This window comes from Ranitomeya imitator, chromosome 1 (genome assembly GCF_032444005.1).
Source record: "Ranitomeya imitator isolate aRanImi1 chromosome 1, aRanImi1.pri, whole genome shotgun sequence".
Classification (NCBI taxonomy): domain Eukaryota; kingdom Metazoa; phylum Chordata; class Amphibia; order Anura; family Dendrobatidae; genus Ranitomeya; species Ranitomeya imitator.
The window spans coordinates 496382588-496396842 of NC_091282.1; the positions used below are offsets into that span (position 1 = coordinate 496382588).

General features: G+C 44.8%; 2 protein-coding genes across 4 annotated transcripts in view; one reads left to right on the top strand and one right to left on the bottom strand.

The window, feature by feature from the left end:
• Nucleotides 1–14255, bottom strand: part of ADAMTSL1 (ADAMTS like 1) — a 550804-nt gene that overhangs the window by 37095 nt on the left and 499454 nt on the right. Inside the window, exon 24 of one of the 3 annotated variants that reach the window (XM_069766237.1) lies at nucleotides 6773–6935. The exons of the other annotated variants lie outside the window; for them this stretch is intronic. Within the exon in view, the coding sequence (XP_069622338.1) occupies nucleotides 6856–6935 (80 nt within the window). The 3' untranslated portion in view covers nucleotides 6773–6855. Of the gene's footprint in view, nucleotides 1–6772; nucleotides 6936–14255 lie in introns of those variants that run through there. 3 annotated transcript variants of the gene reach the window in all.
• Nucleotides 4100–5167, top strand: LOC138676712 (uncharacterized). Its single transcript, XM_069766250.1, has 3 exons — nucleotides 4100–4237; nucleotides 4318–4474; nucleotides 4595–5167. The coding sequence occupies exons 1-3, from the start codon at nucleotides 4126–4128 to the stop codon at nucleotides 5043–5045; spliced, it is 720 nt and encodes a 239-aa protein (XP_069622351.1). The 5' UTR covers nucleotides 4100–4125; the 3' UTR covers nucleotides 5046–5167.

Here is a 14255-nt window from a genome sequence, read left to right on the forward strand (position 1 = left end):
ACTGCCCGATCCACAGTCAGCATGGATCAGAATCTGGCTGTGTGATTGCAGCCAGCTAAGTTTTACTCTGAAATGCTGCAACAATTGAGAAAACATAGCAGGGACTATAGGCAAATACCTGAATAGTACAGCCCCCGCCTGGCTTCTTCCCACCCTGCTCTAGTTAATTGACAGATCTCCTAATGTACACACATGGGAGAGACTTGTCAGAGTAAAACATTACTGACTGCAATCACACAGACGGGCTCTGATTTATGCTGCCTGTGGTTCGGGTATTATAAATCTAGTGACAAGTTCACTTGCTGCTGCCAGTAGTGCTATATTATTGCTGTCCGAATCCGTAAGAACAGACAGTTTAGGAGCTCGCTACATACATTTATCTATAGAGGTAAATAATACAACATACAGTAAACTAACAAAATCGCTCTAGTTATGGCTGAACTGATAATAGATGGACATTCCCTTTAAGACCACTGTAAGGCTGCTTTCATACATCAGTTTTTCTCATTCCGGCTGATTACGGCTCTTTTCAGAAAAACCGGAACCGGCAAAAATAAAAACCGGAACCAGTTTTTCCCCATTGACTTGTATTAGCGCCGGATGGCCTAGCGTTCCTTCCGTTTTTTTTCCAGATCCGGCGAACATTTTGATTCCGGCATCTGGAAAAAAGTCTACTGTAACGTTTTTTGTCTCCAGTGAAAAAGCCGGAAGGGCCGGATCCGGCTCTTCCAGCTTTTTGCTACAATGCATGTCTATGGACGCTGGAATGTGCCGGATCCGGGAAAAGGCAGATCCGGCGGCCTGATCCAGTTTTTTAATCTGAGCATGCTCAGAACCTATAGGGCTGCCCCCAGGACACATATACAGTTATATGAAAAAGCTCTCTCTCTGTCTCTGTCTAGCTCTCTCTCTCGCGCTCTCTCTGTATGTACACTATGTTCCAAATTATTATGCAGATGACATTTTTCTCGGATTTTCCTAAATGGTCGGTGCAAATGACAGTCAGTCTAAAAAAAGTCATCACCTGATAGAGTATACATTGAATTTTATTGAAGAAACCTCCCAATGATAACAGTATAATCTCCAAAATGAATACAAACTCAAAATGCACTGTTCCAAAGTATTAGGTACAGTAGAATTTCTAAACATTTGATATGTTTTAACCCCTTAGTGACAGAGCCAAATTTTTGAAATCTGACCAGTGTCACTTTATGTGGTAATAACTCTGGAACGCTTCAACAAATCCCAGTGATTTTGAGATTGTTTTTTCCTGACACATTATACTTTATGATAATGGTAAATTTAGGTCAATATGTTTTGTGTTTGTTTATAAAAAATATCAAAAATTTGAGAAAAATATTAAAAAATTTGCAATTTTCAAAATTTTAATGATTATCCCTTTAATCCAAATGGTCATACCACAGCAAACCATGAATAAATAACATTTCCCACATGTCAGCTTTACATCAGCACCATTTGTAAAATGTTATTTTATTTTGTTAGCATTTTTGGAGGTTTAAAAATGTAGCAGCAATTTTCATTTTTTCACGGAAATTTACAAAATTTATTTTTTTAGGGACTTATCCATGTTTGAAGTGACTTTAGGGGTCTCATGTATTGGGAAACCCCCAAACGTGATACCGTTTTAAAAACAGCACCCCCTGACATATCTAAAACTGCTGTCAGGTAGTTTATTAACCCTTCAGGTGATTTACAGGAATTAATGCAAAGTGGTATGACAGAAATGAAAATGTGTATTTTTACCACCTAAATGCCTCTAACTTCTGAACAGGTTACAACAGCCATCAGATGCTAATGCTGCTTTTTCGTCATGAATTGCCACGGCAAACATCAGGATCACAAAATCATTATCTGAGGGCACCAATTTGGATAAAGAGGAAGCCCCCACACTCTGTTAACCATATACAATGATGTAGTCACTATTTACAGCAGCATCTAAGGGGTTAAACAGATTTGGACGGTGCAAACACTGATCGTGGCTGATGCAGAAAGTTGTCAGCTATAGTGCACAGCCGACAGCTACTGGATTGTTACCTGTATAGGGAGGCTATTCTATAATATCTCAGGTCAGTTAAAAGACGTATTGGCGGTCATTAAGGGGTTAAAGAACTGAAAATGCTCATTTGTGGAATTTGCAGCATTAGGAGGTCACAGTCACTGAACAAAAAAGCTATTTAACTCTAAAACATCCTAACAGGCCAAGTTACATGTTAACATAGGAACCCTTCTTTGATATCACCTTCACAATTCTTTCATTCTTGAGTTTTTGGAGAGTTTCTGTTTGTACGTCTTTGCATCAAGTCATAATAGCTTCCCAGAGCTGCTGTTTTGATGTGAGCTGCCTCCCACCCTCATAGATCTTGTGCTGGATGATACTCCAAAGGTTCTCTGTACGGTTGAGGTCAAGTGAAGATGGTGGCCACACCATGAATTTATCTCCTTTTATGCCCATAGCAGCCAATGGCTCAGAAGTATTCTTTGCAGCATGAGATGGTGCATTGTCATGCATGAAGATGATTTTGCTCCTGAAGGCACGTTTCTGCTTTTAGACTATGGAAGAAAGTTGTCAGTCAGAAACTTTACAGAGGTCATTTTCACATCTTCAGGAACCTTAAAGGGCCCCACCAGCTGTTTCCCCACGATTCCGGCCCAAAACATGATTTCTCCCCCTCCTTGCTGACGTCCCAGCCTTGTTACGACATGGTGGCCATCCACCAACCATCCACTACTCCATCCATCTGGACCATCCAGGGTTGCTCGACACTCATCAGTAAACAAGACTGTTTGAAAATTAGTCTTCATGTATGTCTGGGCCCACTGCAACCGTTTCTGCTCATGTACACTGTTTAGGGGTGTCCGAATAGTAGGTTTATGCACCACAGCAAGCCTTTGAAGGATCATACACCTTGAGGTTCGAGAGACTCCAGAGGCACCAGCAGCTTCAAATAAGTGTTTGCTGCTTTGTAATGGTATTTTGGCAGCTGCTCTCTTAATCCAATGAATTTGTCTGGCAGAAACCTTCCTCATTATGCCTTTATCTGCATGAACTCTGTCTGTGCTCTGTTTCAGTCACAAATCTCTTCACAAAGTTTTTGTGAAGTATCTAATTTTTTCATACCTTGTCCAAGGCATTGCACTATTTAACGCTTTTCAGCAGCAGAGCGATCCTTTTTATTTCTCATTTTGCTTGAAACCTTTGGCCTGCTTAATAATGTGGAACATCATTTTAAGTAGTTTTCCTTTAATTAGAATCACCTGGAAAACTAATTATCACATGTGTTTAAGATTGATTTCAGTTATCTATTGAGCCCTGAGACACAATATCATCCACAAGTTTATTTGAAAAACAAAACAATTAAATCTTTATGACACTTAAATCCAATTTGCGCAATAATTTGGTACACATTGTATGTATATATATATATATATATATATATATATACATACACACACATATATATATATATCTCTCTCTCTCTATATATATATATCTATATATATATATATATAGATATATATATATATATTTCACCATTTCTCATTTTTGTAGGAAGCTGCTACTGCAGAAGAGGTGCTTCCGGAAGAAGACCGAAGGGATGGAGAAAGATCTGGAACGGGATCACAATTGGTATGTTTCTTTCATGCATCGCAGAACCACAAACCATACACTACACCAAACACATAAAAACAAAAGATTACAGAAAGAACAATGCACACAACACATAGAAACAGATCATTGGACACATCGCACAACATGAACAGAATGATCATTAAAGATGTCAAAATGTACACAACACATAAAAAGGCAAACTACGAGCGCATAATTGTTATGTTTTTCTTTAGAGTTCGGATTCTGGTGCTCCATCAAGAGGTCCCCTGAGTGGCTCCTAGGGTCCGTCGGCGTGAGAGTCGTGGCAGCCGTCATCATGTAAGCATCTTTTTTTTTTTTTGGCATTTTCTTTGTTTTCAACCTAATTTTCCTTTTTTTTTTACCTTTTTTTATAACAGGCTTCACAGCGTGCTCCTGATTCGGAGGGTGAGGAGGTCGGCCTCAATATTGACCTCCTCATCGATCTGATCCGAGAAAGGGAGCCGCTGTGGAACATGGGTGACCACCGCCATGCCGATGTCATAGTGACCCGTGAACTCTGGGAACAAGTATGCCAGCAGCTAGTTGAGAGCTGGGAGAACCTCGTTTGGGCCCAGAATCAAGAACGTAAGTATACACAGTTCAGTTATGTAGATGCACTCAAAGGATTGTATCTTAACCAATTTGTGTTTCTCCTTTTTTTACAGGTGACAGGATTGTGAAGTGGTGGCAGTCTATAAGGGATCACTTTAAGAAGGAGTTCAACAAAGAGATGCGGGCCCCGAGTGGTTCTGGAGGACGCAGGAGCAGATACAAATATGCCCAAGCCCTGTCGTTCCTCAGGTCGACGATGGTGACCCGAAGGTAAATATTACCCACCACGTGTAATAAGCAATGTTTTACATGTCTAACCCTCTTTTGTTGTTTCAGCAAGAGCCATGCAATATCAGTATATTAATTACTTTTTTTTTCTTTGTTCCACAGCACTTTCGAGAGCACTCGGGAGCCTGCAGCTGCGTTGAACCCTTCTGGGCCAATCCCTCAGGAGTCTGCCACCGAGGGACACTTCGACAGTCCCGGTCCCTCTGCACCTTCCCACTCTGCACCTTCCCAGCCTTCCCACCCATCTGATCCCTCGGTCCCATCCACCAGCGCTGGAGCATCCTGGCCGGTTCCATTGCATGAATCTGCTGGTGAGGATATAGCTTTTCCTGTACCCCACCCCTCTGCTCCTGCCACCTCTAGCACACCTGTAGCTTCGGGGCACCAGTGGCAGAGGGATCAGGTACAGAGCTATGCGCCCGAGTTCTTGCACCTGAACGCATCCTTTCAGGACTGTCTCAAAGTTTTGTCCGAGCAAATGGCTGCAGGTTTCAATTTAATAAATAAAAGCATACTCGAGTTGCATACACTTCTGCTAATGATGCGTTCATAAGCAAGTCAGTCACAGAGCCACACTTTTTTCCGGTCAGTACTCGAGCAAATGGAGAAGCTATCTACTGATCAGCAGATGCAAGTAATGGAAGCCTGCCAGTCTAATCTAGCGCTCATTGCCTCAAAAGCCACCGCACTTGCCACCCCTCCTGCACCTGCCCCCCCTTCAGCCACTGTCCCTCACTACAGCCACTACCATCCTCCTTTCCTGTACCAGCAACGTGCCCGAGACCCGTCCCACCAACTTCACCATTACCCACATCGTGACCGTGCCTCGTCCCACCATCCAGACAACTACCAGCGTCGGCCCGTGCCCCTTCCCACCATCCAGACCAGTATGAACATCCCTCCCCATACCAGTTTCGAACATCTTCCGTGCCTCCTCTCCCTGCCCACTACCAGCAGCCTCATTCAACCGTCATATCCCAACCCCCTTCTCCACCCCTCAACGCTTCAGCCTCCCAATCCTCCCAAACCATCAGCTACGCCCCTCCATCATACCAAATTCCTAACCAAACTCCCAGTTTCCTGTCCACCCGTTCACTTGCTTTCTCCACCAGTTCACCACTAGCTATTGATCCTTCCCCACCAAAACCACCACATTCCTCTCTCCACACTCCCACTGTCGAAGTGTCCTTATCTGACAGCCCCTCCAGCACTATCTCCACCCCGACATATTGAAACCTCTAAGTTTGAGGTTATTTTTTTGTGTTGCCAAACAGAATTTTATTATTGTTTTGTTGAAAAAAATTGTAATAAAACTGAGTTTTTTCAGCAAATTTGTATTTTATTTTATAAGGTATAGTTAACACTTGGGTTAAAGATGGTTTATTGGTAGAGGTAAAATACTTTGTGTGGAACCCAAAGAGGTACACAACTTGGGTAAAAGAAGGTAAAATACTTTGGGTAGAACCCAAAGAGGTACACAACTTGGGAAAAGAAGGTAAAATACTTTGGGTAGAACACAAACAGGTACACAACTTGGATAAAAGTAGGTCAAATACCGTTACAAGGTCAAAGACAAATTGTTCAAACTCTCTCATCCTGCCAGTCTATTCTTCCTTCCAGTGACATAAAGTATTCTGTGAATTGGTCCCTAATTTGGGAAACTGTCACAGAACTTCTATATGTTATGTTGTTATAATCAGCCAAGGTGGTTTCTTCAGAGTGGTCCTCAATGGAAATATGTTCCTTGGAAATCACAAAATTGTGCAGGACAACACAAGCTTTCACCACCTTGTCAACAGTGTCTGTATTCAAGTTTATAGATGTCAGTAGAACTCTCCATTTGGCGGTCAAAATCCCAAAAGCGCACACCACCATTCTCCATGCATGTGTGAGGAGTTAAAAATTATTTTAGTTTGGGTTAATTCGCGACTGGAATAGGGTTTCAGCTGGAAGGCTTCATCCCCAACACAAACAAAAGGCATTGGTGGCCCAGAGATATGAGGCAGTGTGGGGGGGGGGGGGAATTGAAAGGTGTTTCCATACAAATGACGCCCCATTGCAGACAGTTTTAAAACTTGGGAATCATTAGAGCGGCCATACGCCCCAATATCCACCGCTACAAATTTGTAATCCGCATTAGCGATGTCCATCAGCACAATTGAAAAGTACTTTTTATAGTTAAAATATTCTGATCCAGATGCAGGCGGTTTCACAATACGGATATGTTTCCCGTCCACCGCGCCCAAGCAATTGGGAAACTGACACACTTGCTGGAATTTCTTGGCTACTTCCAACCAATTCTCCATTGTGGGATGTGGTATAAATTCACTGTGCAGAGTCCCACAGTGCACGGCAAGTGTGCTTTACAATTCCAGAGATGGTGGAAATTCCCAATCTGAACTGGAAATGTAGTGACGAAAGGGATTCTCCAGTAGCAAGGAATCTGTGAACAAAATCAAGGCAGAAATTACCGTATATACTCGAGTATAAGCTGAGATTTTCAGCCCATTTTTTTGGGCTGAAAGTCCCCCTCTCGGCTTATACTCGAGTCATACCCGGGGGTCGGCAGGGGAGGGGGGGCTCTGGCGGTCTAGTTATACTTACCTGCTCCTGGCGCGGTCCCTGCAGTCCCTGCTTCTTCCAGCGCTGCAGATTCTTCCTGTACTGAGCGGTCACATGGCACCGCTCATTACAGTAATGAATATGCAGCTCCACCTCCCGTAGAGGTGGAGCCGCATATTCATTACAGTAATGATCGGTAACTGTGACCGCTCAATACAGGAAGAAGATGCAGCGGTGGAAGAAGCAGGGACACGGAAGGACCGCGTCAGGAGCAGGTAAGTATACGGGGAGGGGAGCGCTGCGCGACATTTACCTGCTCCTCGTTCCGGTGTGGCTTCGTCTCCAGCGTCCTCTGGCAGTGACGCTCAGGTCAGAGGGCGCGGTGACGTAGTCAGTGCGCGCCCTCTGCTGAGTGTCAGTGCTGGAAACGGAGACGCACGAGGAGCAGGTAAATATTGAAAGCGCCGGCGTCCTGAGTGAAGAGAGGTGAGTATGTGATTTAGTTTTATTGCAGCAGAAGCATTATATATGGCACAACTTTATATGGAGCATCTATGGGGCCATAATGAACGGTGCAGAGCATTATATTTGGGGCACAGCTTTATATGGAGCATCTATGAGGCCATAATAAATGGTGCAGAGCATTATATATGGTACAGCTTATATATGGAGCATCTATGGGGCCTGTTGTGAATTCTGTGGCAGAGCTCCCTCCTGTGGTCACAAGTGGTACTTCGGCTGATTCTCTCTGTAAGCTTCCGTTGGTGGAGGGAAGTGGTACTGCGGCTTCTGAGTTTCCTCCCTCAGGTGATGTGGTGAGGTCGTTAGGTGCTGCTCTACTTAACTCCACCTAGTGCTTTGATCCTGGCTTCCTGTCAATGTTCCAGTATTGGACTTGTTTTCCTCCTGGATCGTTCCTGTGGCCTGCTGCTCTTCATAGCTAAGTTTTCCTTTGCTATTTTGTTTGCTTTTCTTCTGTCCAGCTTCTCTATTTGTTTGCTGGAAGCTCTGGGACGCAGAGGGTGTACCTCCGTGCCGTTAGTTCGGTACGGAGGGTCTTTTTGCCCCCTTTGCGTGGTTTTTAGGGTTTTGTGTTGACCGCAAAGTTACCTTTCCTATCCTCGCTCTGTTCAGAAAGTCGGGCCTCACTTTAATCTAATAATAATAATCTTTATTTTTATATAGCGCTAACATATTCCGCAGCGCTTTACATTTTGCACACATTATCATCACTGTCCCCGATGGGGCTCACAATCTAAATTCCCTATCAGTATGTCTTTGGAATGTGGGAGGAAACCGGAGTACCCGGAGGAAACCCACGCAAACACGGAGAGAACATACAAACTCTTTGCAGATGTTGTCCTTGGTGGGGTTTGAACCCAGGACTCCAGCGCTGCAAGGATGCTGTGCTAACCACTGCGCCACCGTGCTGCCCATAAATCTATTTCATCTCTACGTTTGTCTTTTCATCTTTCTCACAGTCATTATATGTGGGGGGCTGCCTTTTCCTTTGGGGTATTTCTCTGAGGCAAGGTAGGCTTATTTTCTATCTTCAGGCTAGCTAGTTTCTCAGGCTGTGCCGAGTTGCATAGGTAGCGTTAGGCGCAATCCACGGCTGCCTCTAGTGTTGTTGGATAGGATTAGGGATTGCGTTCAACAGAGTTCCCACGTCTCAGAGCTCGTTCTATGTTTTTGGATTATTGTCAGATCACTGTATGTGCTCTGACCTCTATGTTCACTGTGGTACTGAGTTGCCTAATCATAACAGTACAGGAAGCCAAAGTACTAATGATTCTCAATAGAGGGAAAAAAGAAGTTCTGAGACCATTTTTTTTTCTCTGCACTGTGTTTTGCCTTTTTTTTCCCCTAGACATTTGGGTGGTTCAGGACACAGGTGTAGCAATGGACATTAGAAGTCTGTCTTCATGTGTGGATCAGCTCTCGGCAAGAGTACAAAAGATTCAAGACACTATTGATCAGAAATCTATGTTAGAACCAAGAATTCCTATTCCTGATTTGTTTTTTGGTGATAGAACTAAGTTTCTGAGTTTCAAAAATAATTGTAAACTATTTCTGGCCTTGAAACCTCGCTCCTCTGGTGATCCAGTTCAACAGGTTTTGATCATTATTTCTTTTTTGCGTGGCGACCCTCAGGACTGGGCATTTTCTCTTGCGCCAGGAGATCCTGCATTAAGTAATATCGATGCGTTTTTCCTGGCGCTCGGATTGCTGTACGATGAGCCTAATTCTGTGAATCAGGCAGAAAAAAATTTGCTGGCTCTTTGTCAGGGTCAGGATGAGATAGAGATTTATTGTCAGAAATTTAGAAAGTGGTCCGTGCTCACTCAATGGAATGAATCTGCGCTGGCAGCTATGTTCAGAAAGGGTCTCTCTGAAGCCCTTAAGGATGTCATGGTGGGATTTCCTATGCCTGCTGGTTTGAATGAGTCTATGTCTTTGGCCATTCAGATTGGTCGACGCTTGCGTGAGCGTAAATCTGTGCACCATTTGGCGGTATTACCTGAGCTTAAACCTGAGCCTATGCAGTGCGATAGGACTTTGACCAGAGTTGAACGGCAAGAACACAGACGTCTGAATGGGCTGTGTTTCTACTGTGGTGATTCCACTCATGCTATCTCTGATTGTCCTAAGCACACTAAGCGGTTCGCTAGGTCTGCCACCATTGGTACAGTACAGTCAAAATTTCTTCTGTCCGTTACCTTGATCTGCTCTTTGTCATCGTATTCTGTCATGGCATTTGTGGATTCAGGCGCTGCCCTGAATTTGATGGACTTGGAGTATGCTAAGCATTGTGGGTTTTTCTTGGAGCCCTTGCAGTGTCCTATTCCATTGAGAGGAATTGATGCTACGCCTTTGGCCAAGAATAAGCCTCAGTACTAGACCCAGCTGACCATGTGCATGGCTCCTGCACATCAGGAGGTTATTCGCTTTCTGGTGTTGCATAATCTGCATGATGTGGTCGTGTTGGGGTTGCCATGGCTACAAGTCCATAATCCAGTATTAGATTGGAAATCCATGTCGGTGTTCAGCTGGGGTTGTCAGGGGGTACATGGTGATGTTCCATTTCTGTCAATTTCGTCATCCACCCCTTCTGAGGTTCCAGAGTTCTTGTCTGATTACCGGGATGTATTTGATGAGCCCAAGTCCGATGCCCTACTTCCGCATAGGGATTGTGATTGTGCTATCAATTTGATTCCTGGTAGTAAGTTCCCAAAAGGCCGATTGTTTAATTTATCTGTGCCTGAGCACGCCGCTATGCACAGTTATGTGAAGGAGTCCCTGGAGAAGGGGCATATTCGCCCGTCATCGTCGCCATTAGGAGCAGGGATCCTTTTTGTAGCCAAGAAGGATGGTTCGCTGAGACCTTGTATAGATTACCGCCTTCTAAATAAGATCACGGTTAAATTTCAGTACCCCTTGCCGTTGTTATCTGATTTGTTTGCTCGGATTAAGGGAGCTAGTTGGTTCACCAAGATAGATCTTCGTGGTGCGTATAATCTTGTGCAAATTAAGCGAGGCGATGAATGGAAAACTGCATTTAATACGCCCGAGGGTCATTTTGAGTATCTAGTAATGCCATTCGGACTTGCCAATGCTCCATCAGTGTTTCAGTCCTTTATGCATGACATCTTCCGAGAGTACCTGGATAAATTCCTGATTGTGTACTTGGATGACATTTTGATCTTCTCGGATGATTGGGAGTCTCATGTGAAGCAGGTCAGAACGGTTTTTCAGGTCCTGCGTGCTAATTCTTTGTTTGTGAAGGGATCAAAGTGACTCTTTGGTGTGCAGAAGGTTTCATTTTTGGGGTTCATCTTTTCCCCTTCTACTATCGACATGGATCCTGTTAAGGTCCAAGCCATCCATGATTGGACTCAGCCGACATCTCTGAAAAGTCTGCAAAAGTTCCTGGGCTTTGCTAATTTTTATCGTCGCTTCATCTGCAATTTTTCTAGTATTGCTAAACCATTGACCGATTTGACCAAGAAGGGTGCTGATGTGGTCAATTGGTCTTCTGCTGCTGCGGAAGCTTTTCAAGAGTTGAAGCGTTGTTTTTCTTCTGCCCCTGTGTTGTGTCAACCAGATGTTTCGCTTCCGTTCCAGGTCGAGGTTGATGCTTCTGAGATTGGAGCAGGGGCTGTTTTGTCGCAGAGAGGTTCTGATTGCTCAGTGATGAAACCGTGCGCCTTCTTTTCCAGGAAGTTTTCACCTGCTGAGCGAAATTATGATGTGGGCAACCGAGAGTTGCTGGCCATGAAGTGGGCATTCGAGGAGTGGCGTCATTGGCTTGAAGGAGCTAAGCATCGCGTGGTGGTCTTGACTGATCATAAGAACTTGACTTATCTCGAGTCCGCCAAGCGGTTGAATCCTAGACAAGCTCGTTGGTCGTTGTTTTTTGCCCGTTTTGACTTTGTGATTTCATACCTTCCGGGCTCTAAAAATGTGAAGGCGGATGCTCTGTCTAGGAGTTTTGTGCCCGACTCTCCGGGTGTATCTGAGCCGGCGGGTATCCTCAAAGAGGGAGTAATTGTGTCTGCCATCTTCCCTGATTTGCGGCGAGTGCTGCAAAAATTTCAGGCTAATAAACCTGATCGTTATCCAGCGGAGAAACTGTTTGTCCCTGATAGGTGGACGAATAAAGTTATCTCTGAGGTTCATTGTTCGGTCTTGGCTGGTCATCCTGGAATCTTTGGTACCAGAGAGTTAGTGGCTAGATCCTTTTGGTGGCCATCTCTGTCGCGGGATGTGCGTACTTTTGTGCAGTCCTGTGGGATTTGTGCTCGGGCTAAGCCCTGCTGTTCTCGTGCCAGTGGGTTGCTTTTGCCCTTGCCAGTCCCGAAGAGGCCTTGGACACATATCTCTATGGATTTTATTTCAGATCTTCCCGTTTCTCAAAAGATGTCAGTCATTTGGGTGGTCTGTGATCGCTTTTCTAAGATGGTCCATTTGGTACCCTTGTCTAAATTGCCTTCCTCCTCTGATTTGGTGCCATTGTTCTTCCAGCATGTGGTTCGTTTACATGGCATTCCAGAGAATATCGTTTCTGACAGAGGTTCCCAGTTTGTTTCGAGGTTTTGGCGAGCCTTTTGTGGTAGGATGGGCATTGACTTGTCTTTTTCCTCGGCTATCCATCCTCAGACTAATGGCCAGACCGAACGAACCAATCAGACCTTGGAAACATATCTGAGATGTTTTGTTTCTGCTGATCAGGATGACTGGGTGTCCTTTTTGCCTTTGGCTGAGTTCGCCCTTAATAATCGGGCTAGCTCGGCTACCTTGGTTTCGCCATTTTTCTGCAACTCTGGGTTCCATCCTCGTTTCTCGTCAGGACAGGTTGAGTCTTCGGACTGTCCTGGTGTGGATACTGTGGTGGACAGGTTGCAGCAGATTTGGACTCAGGTAGTGGACAATTTGACCTTGTTCCAGGAGAAGGCTCAACGTTTTGCTAATCGCAGACGCTGTGTGGGTCCCCGACTTCGTGTTGGGGATCTGGTTTGGTTATCTTCTCGTCATATTCCTATGAAGGTTTCCTCTCCTAAGTTTAAACCTTGTTTCATTGGTCCGTATAGGATTTCTGAGGTTCTTAATCCTGTGTCTTTTCGTCTGACCCTTCCAGATTCTTTTTCCATACATAACGTATTCCATAGGTCATTGTTGCGGAGATACGTGGCACCTATGGTTCCTTCTGTTGACCCTCCTGCCCCGGTTTTGGTGGAGGGGGAGTTGGAGTATATTGTGGAGAAGATTTTGGATTCTCGTGTTTCAAGATGGAAACTCCAGTATCTGGTTAAGTGGAAGGGTTATGCTCAGGAAGATAATTCCTGGGTCTTTGCCTCTGATGTCCATGCTCCCGATCTTGTTCGTGCCTTTCATGTGGCTCATCCTGGTCGGCCTGGGGGCTCTGGTGAGGGTTCAGTGACCCCTCCTCAAGGGGGGGGTACTGTTGTGAATTCTGTGGCAGAGCTCCCTCCTGTGGTCACAAGTGGTACTTCGGCTGATTCTCTCTGTAAGCTTCCGTTGGTGGAGGGAAGTGGTACTGCGGCTTCTGAGTTTCCTCCCTCAGGTGATGTGGTGAGGTCGTTAGGTGCTGCTCTACTTAACTCCACCTAGTGCTTTGATCCTGGCTTCCTGTCAATGTTCCAGTATTGGACTTGTTTTCCTCCTGGATCGTTCCTGTGGCCTGCTGCTCTGCATAGCTAAGTTTTCCTTTGCTATTTTGTTTGCTTTTCTTCTGTCCAGCTTATCTATTTGTTTGCTGGAAGCTCTGGGACGCAGAGGGTGTACCTCCGTGCCGTTAGTTCGGTACGGAGGGTCTTTTTGCCCCCTTTGCGTGGTTTTTAGGGTTTTGTGTTGACCGCAAAGTTACCTTTCCTATCCTCGCTCTGTTCAGAAAGTCGGGCCTGACTTTGCTAAATCTATTTCATCTCTACGTTTGTCTTTTCATCTTTCTCACAGTCATTATATGTGGGGGGCTGCCTTTTCCTTTGGGGTATTTCTCTGAGGCAAGGTAGGCTTATTTTCTATCTTCAGGCTAGCTAGTTTCTCAGGCTGTGCCGAGTTGCATAGGTAGCGTTAGGCGCAATCCACGGCTGCCTCTAGTGTTGTTGGATAGGATTAGGGATTGCGGTCAACAGAGTTCCCACGTCTCAGAGCTCGTTCTATGTTTTTGGATTATTGTCAGATCACTGTATGTGCTCTGACCTCTATGTTCACTGTGGTACTGAGTTGCCTAATCATAACAGGGGCCATAATGAACGGTGCAGAGCATTATATATGGGGCACAGCTTTATATGGAGCATCTATGGGGCCATAATGAACAGTGCAGAGCATTATATATGGGGCACAGCTTTATATGGAGCATCTATAGGGCCATAATGAACAGTGCAGAGCATTATATGTGGCACAGCTTTATATGGAGCATCTATGGGGCCATAATGAACGGTGCAGAGCATTATATGTGGCACAGTTTTATATGGAGCATCTATGGGGCCATAATGAATGGTGCAGAGCATTATATATTGCACATCTTTATATGGAGCATCTATGGGTCCATAATGAATGGTGCAGAGCATTCTATATGGCTCAGCTTTATATGGAGCATCTAGGGCCATAATGAATGGTGCAGAACATTATATGTGGCACAGCTTTATATGGGGCCATAATGAATGGTGCAGAGCAT

What these genes read in the sequence shown, in the direction of transcription:
- LOC138676712 (XM_069766250.1), top strand. Translation starts at nt 4,126, where the DNA reads ATGGGTGACCACCGCCATGCCGATGTCATAGTGACCCGTGAACTCTGG. An exon ending in TTGGGCCCAGAATCAAGAAC is followed by an intron (nt 4,238 to 4,317) that starts GTAAGTATACAC and finishes CTTTTTTTACAG; the next exon opens with GTGACAGGATTGTGAAGTGG. An exon ending in TCGACGATGGTGACCCGAAG is followed by an intron (nt 4,475 to 4,594) that starts GTAAATATTACC and finishes TTTGTTCCACAG; the next exon opens with CACTTTCGAGAGCACTCGGG.